Genomic DNA, 12,301 nt, shown 5'->3' on the forward strand with positions numbered 1-12,301 from the left:
CGCATGGTAGAGAAATCGTCCTTTTTAGACAGTATTTCGTCATAGGTCACCCTCCCAATTTTAGTGGTTCCAACACCTCCACTCCTGTTACGGGCTACTGTGACAATCAGGTCCAACGAATCGTCAGATAACGAGTCATCATTGCTTTGCAATACCCTGGATATTAGCTCAAGAAACAAATCCGCATTGTATGCATCATCGGACCGTAATATGGCTTGCACATCGCTGGCCAGCGGCGGCCCTCGCAATACGACATTCAAAACACTACCTCTAGGAGCTGTATTCACAGCTTGGTCGATAGCCCCACCCACAGCATCACGAATCATGGCGGGAATCATTTCAATATCCTGAAGCCGTATGTCACGAAAATCAACACGTTGGCGTAGCTCAAAAGCATTAAACAATGGTATATCACGGATAGGTAAACTGCCTGTAACACACCCCCCTGCTGACGCTGTTGTTGTTGCTGATGATGACGAAGGCTGCTCAAGCACACCCCCTCCCTCCTGTGTGCCGTTTGAGGCATTCTGTACGGGTGTAGACCCTCTTTGAACGCACATAGAGTTTGTAGCTTCATCAATCCCTGTGGAGTCGTGTGTCATATCAGGTGGGGTGTCGTGTGTCATATCAGGAGGTGGTTCGACAATGTTTAACAGCTCATCTATGGATACAGCACCGTCATCACACAAGGACCCGTCAATCACACAGGCATTAGGGACACCCCTATTCACTATGGTCGGTGTATTGGGTTCGTTCGAGCTAACCATTCATTCCATTCATTCTCAAGAGATGACAAAGGCTTTATCAGAGTGTCAATCATTCCCTCGTCAGGGACACTCCTATTCACAATGGTCGGTGGATTGGTGTCGTTTCGAGCTAACCATTCATTCAAGACATCGTCAAGAGCTGTCAAAGGATTTATTAGCGTGTCAATCATTCCCTCGTCAGGGACACTCCTATTCACAATGGTCGGTGGATGGGAGTCGTGTCGTGCTAACCATTCATTCCATTCAATCTCAAGAGCTGACAAAGGATTTATTTGTGTGTGTATAGGGCACGCCAGCTCATCATCATCATCAGGTGTATCTGTTAACCTATCAACAGTAAGGTCCTGAGGGCTATAACGATAGACCTTACGTGGTGGCGACATTATGTGAACAAGCAACACAGTTGAAACAAAGAAAAAACTACATTAGATCGTAATAGCGTATTAAATTTTTTTTTAAATGGAGGCAACAAAAACAAACAACAACAACTGTGGCTCCCCCCTGTGGAGGTGGCTGGTATAACACTGCCGCAGTCTACATCTGTTCAAACATGATTGTGTATTGTGGTTATTAGAGCACGAGTGATTGTGTTGTTGGCATTGCTTCTGAGGACTACCTGTTGCGCAATTCTGACGAGAGTTACACCGAGGGTATTTACCGCATCAATAATGGTTTTATTCTCGACACGGTAGTAGTCAGACAGACCAACCCCAAGGGCACTGATAGCCTCTAAAAGCGTAGTGCTCACGATGGCGATGCTTGATCCTCAGCCCTGTAACGGGCAGATAGGGTGGAGCCTAAGGTATTGAGTGATGTGTTTAGCACACTAAACTCCCTGTGTATGTCGGCCGACAGACCAACACCGAGTGCATTGATGGCCTCTAAAAGTGTAGTGTTAAAGACGGCCGCCGTTTTATCCGCAGACATGTAACGGTCAGATAGGTCGGCTACCAAGTCAATGTGTGATGTGTCTAGCGTACTAATGCACACCTGTATGTCCCCAAGCAAACCTCTCAATTCTGTATGCTGATTATCGACAACACCCCTCCCATCAACCAGTGGCTCTGGACAGAAGCTGGCCAAAAGCTCTAACACTTCGGATGGTATATCACAGGCCTCTAAACATAGATCTGTTGATGTATGAACCATAGGTTGTATCACCCTCTGTGGGGACGTTGCGTCAAAACCTGAATTTATCTCAATGTCATCGGCGCAGTAGTCGTAGGGTGTATTGTTGACGTTACTGCTGCTGCTGCTGCTGCTGCTGCTGCTGCTGCTGCCTGTGTGGACTTGGGTAATGGAGGCTTTCACAGATCTGTGGAACAATAACAATAAGTTATTTCATTTTGAAAAAAAATAATAAAAAAAAAAAAAAAGTCAACAAGTTAATTAAACACACACACCTTTTAATGGCCTTCTTGGGGACGGTTTGAATCAACTGCTTCGTCTGTGTTGGCTCCTGTGAGGCTTTCACGGTTCTGTGGAACAGCAATAATTTATATTATTACATTTTTCATTTTTGAAAAAATAATTAAAAAAAAAAAAACACACCTTTTAATGGCCTTCTTGGGGACGGTTTGAATACACCGCTTCGTCTGTGTAGCAATTGTTCTTGTCGTTGGCTCCCGAGGTGTTTGTGTCTCAGAAGAGCATGTATTATCAATGGTCTGCGTCTCCCTTGATAATGGAATCGCCGCTCTATGGGGGGTGAAATAGCATATATATATATTATATACTGTTTATAAACAAATATGACATGTCATTATGTCTACCCGTAACAGACCTGTTATGTATCAGCTTCTTCTGCTTCTTCTTCTTCTTTGGCTGTGGTGATGAGGGTGTATACAACTGAGCACAGCTCAGGGGTTCATCATCTGATGAGGGGATGGCTGATGCTAGGACTGGTCTGCACTGAAAATCCTCTGAGAAAACACATATCTACATCATATATATATATATATATATATATATACGGTGGTAATAATACAGGAGCAATATATATATTACCTGATAGCTGTGCACCAATGTCCTGACGGTATGCTACAGGATGTGTCAATATTTTACCACCCACATGTCTCAAAGGGATCTTTACAGCCTCTGAGAAAACACATATCTATACATATATATCTACAGCTCTATATATATATATATATATATATATATATACGGTGGTAATAATACAGGTTCAATATATTACCTGATAGCTGTGCACCGATGTCCTGACTGTATACAACAGGATGTGTCAATAGTTTAACACAGGCAGATCTCATAGGTGTCTTGAAAGCTGAAGAAATCAAACAAGATAATACCACTTTTTTATTTTTTATTTTATTTTTGCACCATACCACACTATATTAACGTATGGATAATTAGGCAGCCATCATGTAATTAAACCAAATACTCACTGACATCCCCGGTAATAACAGCTATGGCCGCATCTAGTTCTGATGCAGCGTCATTGACCGGTGGGGCGGAGTCAAACGGCGTTGGTGCGCATGTCTTTACGCCTGGAGGAGGACGCCTACGTTTCAGCCTGTCTACAAACACGATAAATCATACATATAGTCCGTGACAAAAACACTATTAGCCCATATCATCATTACTATAATTATTTAATACTCACTACCGGAACATACAGCAGCTGATGGAGGCATATTTTCGGTGTTACCAATATTTATATTATCCATGATCTGCTAATTAATAAAAACACAGCGTCAGTGTATGTTTTATACTAAAAGAGTGATTGAATATATATATTTATATAAAGATGAATTACAATCGAAATATTATACAACAGTATAGTGACCACGTGTCTCCTTGTAGTCCATGGGACTATCTGTACGGTAGCTAGCGGGCACACACACATCCCAGGCCGTGCGGTACCCTCACGAACAAGACCACTAGACTATTATACAGTAGCACCGGGGCTAACGACCATAGACTGTAGCGCCCCTCCAATGCGGAACACGCCACTATTACAATCGAAACATTATACAACGGCATCGGGACCACATGTGACCATATAGCATCGGAGTGGCTCGGGACCACGTGTGACCATATAGCATCGGAGTGACTAACGGACCGGAGGTTAACGGTACTAGACTGCCGTGCACGGCACAGGACCCACAGATATATTATACACCATCAGTGGGGGCTGAGCTATGTCATATAGAGCCGGAGGGGCTAACGGTCCGGTGTATAACGGTTCTAGACTGAGCCCCGGACATTCAACCGACGCCATGCGGCACCCTCGCTATCCTGTACACAACCCTATTATAATAGATATATTATACAACATTTTATCAAACATAACATCACTTACCTTTTTTTTTTTTTTTTTTTTTGGAGAAAAATTATTCTCAAGGAATGGTCTGCTCCAACGGGTATAGCGACGTGCTTAGCAGGCAGATAACTGTAGACTGTTAATGCTTGAGCTGTCCTTGAGGTACATTTTTAATGAACACACCTCCATCCCTCCCCCTTATTCATAAGTAGTATGCACCCAATAACATCGTTCCCTACTCCTCTAGGACACACCTTTTTTTTTTCCCCACCAAACACGCCCCCATACCTTATCTTCCGCCCCCTACCGCTCGTGCCTGTATGCTGTCTGAGTTACATTAGTGCATGTGTGACACACCTTAGTCATTTCAACACGTTGCTAAACACTATGTATTATTAAAGACACAGGAAGGGTTTTATAAATGTTTAAATGGTACAAACAATAGCTCCTGTCTATAGGGAATTATTTTCTTTTGTAGATTTTTAATTTGTCATCATATTTTATATTTTAAATAATATATTTAAATTTTTATTTAAATTTTTTTATTTTTTTCCATAAAAATATGCATAATAAGGGGACATATATATGCGTGCGTGAGAGTGCATGTGAGGTTGCGCGCGTGCACGTACGTATACGCGCATACATGTCCCCTATATACTACTAATATGGCTTCGTATTTTTGGTCTGGACAGGTGCTGCGTCTTTATGGAAATGACGTACGGCAACAATGTGTTGTCCCCGGTGGAGGTTCGAATAAAACAGGCGAGTCCGTCCTCAGTCCTGCATGTTGGCTGCGATGTGCAATTTCTCTGCGTCCTGAAAGAATATGAAGAGAAATAAAAAAAGATATTTGGCTGCTCTTGTTTTTAGCAGGTACAAAAGCAACTTGGAAAAGTTGAATTTTTTTTTTAGAACAGAACCGACTTAGAGCGAATGTAGTCCAACTTTTGAGGCTACTTTTAGATTTGTACTTTCATGCTTCAATTTGCAGAAGCAGAAGAAAAAAAATGTTTTTGGCCCTATTATTACTGAAAAAGATGCAGTGGCTATATTTACCTTTTTCCTTTCCTCTGCTACCAACTTCAGAGATGCCTCATAAATGAAGGCATATTCTACGAACACCTGTCCCTGAACCACATTGAATATTAATAGGGAGGTCCAATCCCAGTGTATCCATATTACAGTCTTTGAGTGAGAAGAGGAGGCGTATGGGTGTGACTGGAACAGAGGTATGAACCGTGCCTCATGGTGAACTCCCATCTGGATCCTTCACGAGGGTTCATATTTTAATGAGCCAAACACAGAAAGAAAGACAGGAAGCGAGGTCAGCTTTAAACACAGTGATTAGCAGTTCAAAGAGACCAACAAGGGTTTTCATCTACAGCTCTCCTCCCCTTTGCCGTCCCCTCCCCTCGCACTCGGCTTCTCTCATCTTCAAACGACCCGGGGCGGAGGATGCAGGGTGAGGCGCGGCCTCTCCTGGGTCAACCAACAGGGTGCATCGATGGCAAAGGAGGTGGAGGGCTCTGGAGGGGCGGCTGTGTTGCCAGCTTGGCCTCTTCCCTTGCTGAGCAGTGATTAAATCAAGGCCCCGGTGCGAGGCCTTCTGCCGGGGCAGCGGTGGGCTTCTATCCCCCCCCCCCCCACGGTGAGCTTGGATGACATCCCTGAGAAGAGATGTCACAAAGTGCCGGTTGTTTGTTGTATTTCTTTGTCCTTTTTATGGCCAAATGACTCACTCACAGATGCTCAAGAATCTCAAGTTGTTATTGTTAACCTGCTGGATATCAAACACAAGATCAGGCCGTGGCTTCTGGCGCTCTTCACTGATACGGGCGATGCTTCACATCGAGCCCTTGGACTTCAAGAACAAGGCAATCGGGGGGAAAGGTGACAGGAATTTTCAAAAAGAAGGAAAAAAAGGTAAACTCAAGTCAAAAGGCTGGCGAGAAAGCGCTTGAATTGATATTATTTGGTTTTACACCGGCTCACATACCGGATTTTTATTAAGAAATGCTCCCATTTTAATCTCATCTTTACATCATAGAACCTTGGGATTTATGAAAAGTAGATCCTGAGCTTAAAATAAAGTGTACTTTGAGTAAAATAGTTTTGAAAAAGAGGAGCAGGTGAGAATGTAGGTCAGGTGTAAATGAGCTCTCTCTTTTTTTATTATTGAAGTACCTATGAGCAATCCCCAGTTGTTCTAGTGGAGCTCAATGTGGTTGCCCCTGGCAACTCCCTAGTGGGAATCTATATAACTGTATGAATGTGACACAGTATGGTGCTGAAGAATAGCACGCATACCCAGCTAAAGCCCCCTGTATAAATAGATTTTTTTTTTAAGTCCAAATGTTCAGATACAATATATAATGTGTAAACTTTTGAAAGATTGATCTCGCAGAGAGCACTAGCGGCTGATCGCTGAGCCGCTGGTGTTGTTACTGGCAGCTTGACATGACGAAGGGGAATGCATTCAGTATTCTTAAGTAATTACTCTGAAATGAAGACAAAAACTATTATTTTTTAAACTCTCCGGAGCTTCGACCTCCCTCCCGCAGAGCCGGCGGTGAGTGATCGGTGCGCCTCGGGTCCTGTTCCTCCACCGGCGTGACAGAGAGATGGGACAAATGCATTCAGGGAGAGTCATCATTTATCCCGCTGTAATTACTCTGAATTCAAGGTGCTGAAATATCTTCGCTCAGGCGGACGGGAAGAGAGAGAGAGAGAGAGAGAGAAAAGGCCCCTGGAGGACTGGCCTGAAACATTACGCATATTGGAAAATAAGGAGATGGAGAAGAAATCAGAGACAGAAACGCGACGTGATCAAGATGAGCGGGGACACAGGTCGATGCGAGGTCAAGCAGTTTTAAAGGAGACGGTCTAATGGGCAGTCGGATACAATGAGTAATCAGCGGACAGTGATGGAGAGTGGAGCGGAGAGGTGTAAAAGTGTGCGCTTACTTTGCATGAGCTAACCTGTCGTGGTCCAATAGTTTATAAGCTGAACACAACTGGAGAATATGTCCATATGATGACATAAAGGAATTGCTGTGGCTATTAGAATCAGAATCAGAATCAGAATAAGCTTTATTAACCATGTACACAGTACATTTCCTAGTTTAAAAAAATCCTTGTCAAAGTATATTGACTCTTTACAACAATAGCAAGATTAAATACAATCAATTTAGCCGCCAGCGTTGGTGTAAATATTCAGAGTTGAACATGTTTGTGTAACATATGCAGTGTCAAAGTGAATCGACTCAACACAACTACAGCAAGAGTAAAAAAAACAGTGTTGATGACAATGTTCACTGTGACTCTGGAAAGCTCCGCCCCCTCTCTGGAATGCTCCGCCCCCGGTCTGTAAAGCCCCGCCCTCCCTCCTTCTCCTTTAAAATGTGAGTTTCATCAAGCGCGTTTTAATTCTGGAAAGACTTTGGTAAGTTTCTGTAAATCAATTTTTTATATATAAAATGTTGATTTTTCAGCAGAATCAACATTTTAGAATGAATTTGGATTGTTTTCAACTTAGACTCGAGATGATTTTGCGTCTTGAAATACCGAATTGCAGACGGCTAACGTGACCGAGTCAAAAGCTACGCAGTAGAATTGTCAGGGTCAATTAACATTAACATTCACACTAAGCCAATGGGCATTTGGTCCCAATTGTACTGTGTGTGTGTGTGTGTGTGTGCACATACATGTAATTTGACTCTCATCGTACATACATGTAATTTACACATAGCAGAATAAATATAAAAAAGACATTGAACATGTATGTACAATTTAAAAACAATAACAACTAGAACGGGCACTCAGTAGAGCGCATACCTTCGCATATCACAAGATTGGGCATTGAATTATGAACATGTTGGCATTAGTTGCATGCCAATTGGATATAAATTGACCGTGCTATGGTAAAAAGAAGATTTTGACCTTTTCATGACCTTGACCCGATCGATCCCAAAATCTAATCAAATGGTCCCTGGATAATAATCAATCATCCCACCAAATTTCATGCGATTCGGTTTAATACTTTTGGAGTTATGCGAGTAACACACATACAAATAAATAAATAAATACACGGCGATCAAAACATAACCTTCCGCATTTTCAATGCGAAGGTAACAACAACAGCGACAATGAATCGGCATGTTAGAGCAGAAAGAAAGTGGTGATAACAACAACAATAGTAACTTTATTCATATATCACCTTTAAAAACAGAGTTTACAAAGTGCTCTACAGAGAATCAAGGCAAAACAAAATAGAACGGTAAGAAATATAAAATAAAAAACAGATAAACTAAACTAGGGGAACCAAAGAACTGCATAAAAGGACGACATCACTTCGAAGCTGTTCTATAAAAATGGGTTTTAAGTGATAGTTCAGTCGTGCAGATGGAGGTGTCTAATGAAGTGTTCATCAGAGCGGCGGCCAGTGGAAAGAAGCTGTTCCTGACCTTTCCTCCGACAGCAACTTTAGAAATTTCATCTGAGATGTTTTGGAGTTTTTGGGGCGGATTCGACGGGCACATTGAATATTGATTGTACGGTCCTCTCCCAGTTCATCCACGATACAGTTTTGCCTTTAGAGGCACCTGGACTAAGGCTTGTTTTGATTGCCGTGGTGTGTTCAGGGGCCTATTTGAAATCACACATGGAAATGACGGTTTGTCAAGTGTGATAGATTTTCTATCCAAAAACAATGAAACAAATAGACTTTCAAACGCAACATCACAACTTCCTGATTTTATTACCTTCGCATTGAAAATGCGGAAGGTTATGTTTTGATCGCCATGTATTTATTTATTTGTATGTGTGCGTGTTTGCGTGTTATTCGCATAACTCAAAAAGTATTAAACCGAATCGCATGAAATTTGGTGGGATGATTGGTTATTATACGGGGACCATTAGATTAGATTTTGGGATCGATCGGGTCAAAGGTCAAGATCAAGGTCACGAAAAGGTCAACATCTTCTTTTTACCATAGCGCGGTCAATTTTTATCAAATTGGCATGCATCTAATGCCAAAATGTGGCTGCGGCGAAGGTATGTGCTCTACCGAGTGCCCGTTCTAGTTTATTCAGTGCTCTGATTGGCCGGCGTTGAGTGGGAACATCTTTGCGTGTTTCTGAATGTGTGGAATTGCGTTCAATTACTTTAGTTTGTACTTTAAATGTTGTTGAAATTCCTCTCTGCATTAGTTCACTTTTCATCTCCTAAACATCCCGTAATGGAGATCCTCTCTCCTCCCAACCCTCCCCGTCCAATGAGAAGTTAAGTTAACACATCCAGCGCTAATCTCAAGACCATTAAGAGCGTTGCACGGATGAAAGAATAGTAAGAGAGCGGATCAAAAAGAGAAGACGCCGTCTTATTGCTTCTTCTCCACTGGGCTGTCCGCCGGTTCTGCGGATGTTTGAGTTCATCATTAAGAAGAAAATGAATCTTGAATTCTCTCTCTTCTCCTCTTCCACTTGAAGACAGCAGTTTGCGAGCACATCGTTCTAATTCATCATGCATCTTTAACACACACACACACACACACTCGTATAAGCTCTACACGTACTCGAGTGTTTGTGACTATGACAGGAAATGAATATTTAAGCATTGAGCCGCAGGTGTAGGAGCCGCAGCCATTTCTCGAGTCTTCTTGAGCACATCATTTATTTACCAGTTTGGGGCTTCAAAGTGGGTTTACATATCTTTTTTTTCTTCTCTGTGTGTTCTCTTTAATAAGGCAGATCATCTCCTCCACCCCCTTTTGCAAAACTTTAGTCTCCATCTGGTGCTGGGGGGGAGAGGGGAGGGGGGTATAAGTCTCTGAAAGCATGTTTCTGTTTCTCCCATAGCAGGGGTTACAGATCAGGGCGTGCTAGTTTTCTTAAATCCTCTATATGGGGGGGAGCATCTGTGTGTGTGAGTGTGTGAGTGTGTGTGTGTGTATGTGCATGCGTGTGATGATTAGGCTTTGCTGTTACCTTGAGTGATAGATGAGAGAGGATGAGGAGGAGGATGAGGAGGGTCGGTGGAGAGGAATGGTGATGTCGCTGACTCCGCAGTTTGAGACAACTTTCTTCTCCATACTTTCTTAAAAAAAAGAGAGAGAGCCTTTGCCACTATTCAATCTCCACTCCTGAAACTCGACACAATGAGAGAGAAAAGAGGGAAAAAACTACTTCACTTAAAAGTTACAGATAGAGAGAAGAGTATTAAACTGGAAGCGGGGGAGGGGGGGGGGGTGAAGGCAGCCCCAAGGGAAGAGGATTTGGAGAAGAAGCAGGAAACGGGTGATTCTAATGCATGAAGGAGGCAGTTAGAGGTCACCGCAGTGTTCAAAAAAATGCGGCGTCAACACCTGAGACCGACGCGTCGCCGCACCGCCATCGAGTCAGATCGGCCAGATCCGGGAGGAGGATTTCAACCTGACACGCGTCGCGACTGGGTCAGTGGGCAGCAGGTCCGTCTTTCAATGCGGGGGTCGATGGTTCCAATCCCCGCCCTCGGCGATGTGTCCTTGAGCAAGACACACTCAAAGAAATGACTCATTGGATGAACTCAATGAAATTTTTGGCAGGTTTTCCATCCAATAATTATATGCAACTCCAACTCAAATTTAGCACATCAGTGCAATAAAATGTAATTAAGTTTGTCCAACTCATTTGTATCAAATCGTTTTTGTATCAAATCGTTTTTGTGAGTGTAACCTAAATAAATCTAATAAATGAAAGTATTCCTACATCTTGTGTTACACCCATTCAATATAAATATCTTCGTTTTGTAATTAATTTATTTAAATGTATCAAACAATATTTAAATGTGTCAGATCTAAGAAGGGCTTGAATCGTTTTTTTGAGTGCACTTAACCCTGAGTTGCTCCCTGTAGCGGTGGCTGAATTACTCATTGTAATGTAAAAATGGATCATATCAAGCTTACACATAACAAAACACTATGAAGTATAAGAGAATGACTGGTGTTGTTGTTTTATCTCGTTTGAAGTCAATAAACGCATGTGCTTCTATGTTTTACAGAGATTTGGAGTCCATTTGTGGTCGAATAGCTGATGTGCTCTGCAGTTATTCGCTTGATTTCTCTCTCCGTGATTGGTCGTAAGCATAGCCAATGAAGAATGGCCATCAAGGCATGGCGGACATATTTGTTATTGCTCCTAATGTACTCTGCTGGCACAAAGCACGTGTCTAAACCGAAATGACTCGTGAATCCTGATCCCCGGGTTAGAGACAAGTATGATTAGTTATCCGCAGTAGTCATGTTGTACATGTGTGCTCGTATCACAATATGAATCTTCCGTCTTCAAAGGACCCGATTACCTGAGAGCACACATAGAGACGCATGAGGAGCTAAATCCAAAAATTAGATTTTCAAAGAAAATTGACTCCCTTGGTTGTAAAAACATGATTGCATTCATGAAAAGCAAATATAAGACATGTTAGTGCTTTAAGGGATGTAATGTTTGTTTTCAAAACTGATGAATTCCGACATCTTTATTTTGTCCAAGCTAATAGACGTAGCCTCGCGCTCGTGGGAGTCCTTCGTGTGGAGGTGGAAGGTGTAGATCCTCTCTTGTCATTTCCATTACGACGCCGCTTTCTTTTTCATTGTTTTTTTTCTTCTCAATGTCATTCCATCTTCATTACCTCGTGACACGCAACGGCGTATTTAATAAGCCGGGTTATTCAACCCTGATGTTTGTTTCCATCGCTGCAAATGAAGCCTCGGCTTCCACTTTGCTTTCAGTTACTGTATCCTGCGGGGGGGCAATTTAAAAGTGGCACCACTCCTGCTGCACTACTCCAAAAAAAAGAAATATATATATACTGTGCTCCCGCTTTACCACGGTCCCCTGCACACACGTACACAACAACAACAACAACCAAACAAATAACCACATATACGTCTCCCGCTAATTAAATTGCTTCCTCTTAGCAATAAGTGAAGTAATTTGATGAGCATTATGAACCTTTGAGTAGCAGTATTGATGTCATCTATATTCATGCCGGCTTGTTTTTAGATACATTCACTGGATCAGGAAATGTCATTGTATTTCATTAGCATTTATACATGAACTACGAGTGCACCTTGTCCACAAATTAGACGCAGCCTTGTGCTTACAAGGCGCTCTATCGCCCCCAAGTGGTCCGGAGATGAATGACATGCCTCATGGGACCAAGGCCAGGCCACATGTGTCTTTCAGACTTTGTTTTTAAACTGATAAGATAAGCCAAA

General features: G+C 42.4%; 1 protein-coding gene across 1 annotated transcript; it reads right to left on the reverse strand.

Moving 5' to 3' along the window:
* Window positions 1-1,533: 1,533 nt before the first annotated feature.
* LOC130191644 (uncharacterized) lies at window positions 1,534-3,606 on the reverse strand. The gene is made up of 9 exons (XM_056411297.1): window positions 3,391-3,606; window positions 3,173-3,304; window positions 2,965-3,051; window positions 2,775-2,807; window positions 2,551-2,689; window positions 2,319-2,465; window positions 2,171-2,245; window positions 1,929-2,082; window positions 1,534-1,539 (listed from the first exon to the last, which is right to left on the reverse strand). Exons 1-9 carry the CDS (start codon window positions 3,452-3,454, stop codon window positions 1,534-1,536), a joined length of 837 nt encoding a protein of 278 aa, XP_056267272.1. The 5' UTR covers window positions 3,455-3,606.
* Between the last annotated feature and the right edge of the window lie 8,695 nt (window positions 3,607-12,301).

This window comes from Pseudoliparis swirei, chromosome 3, assembly GCF_029220125.1.
Source record: "Pseudoliparis swirei isolate HS2019 ecotype Mariana Trench chromosome 3, NWPU_hadal_v1, whole genome shotgun sequence".
Classification (NCBI taxonomy): Eukaryota; Metazoa; Chordata; class Actinopteri; order Perciformes; family Liparidae; genus Pseudoliparis; species Pseudoliparis swirei.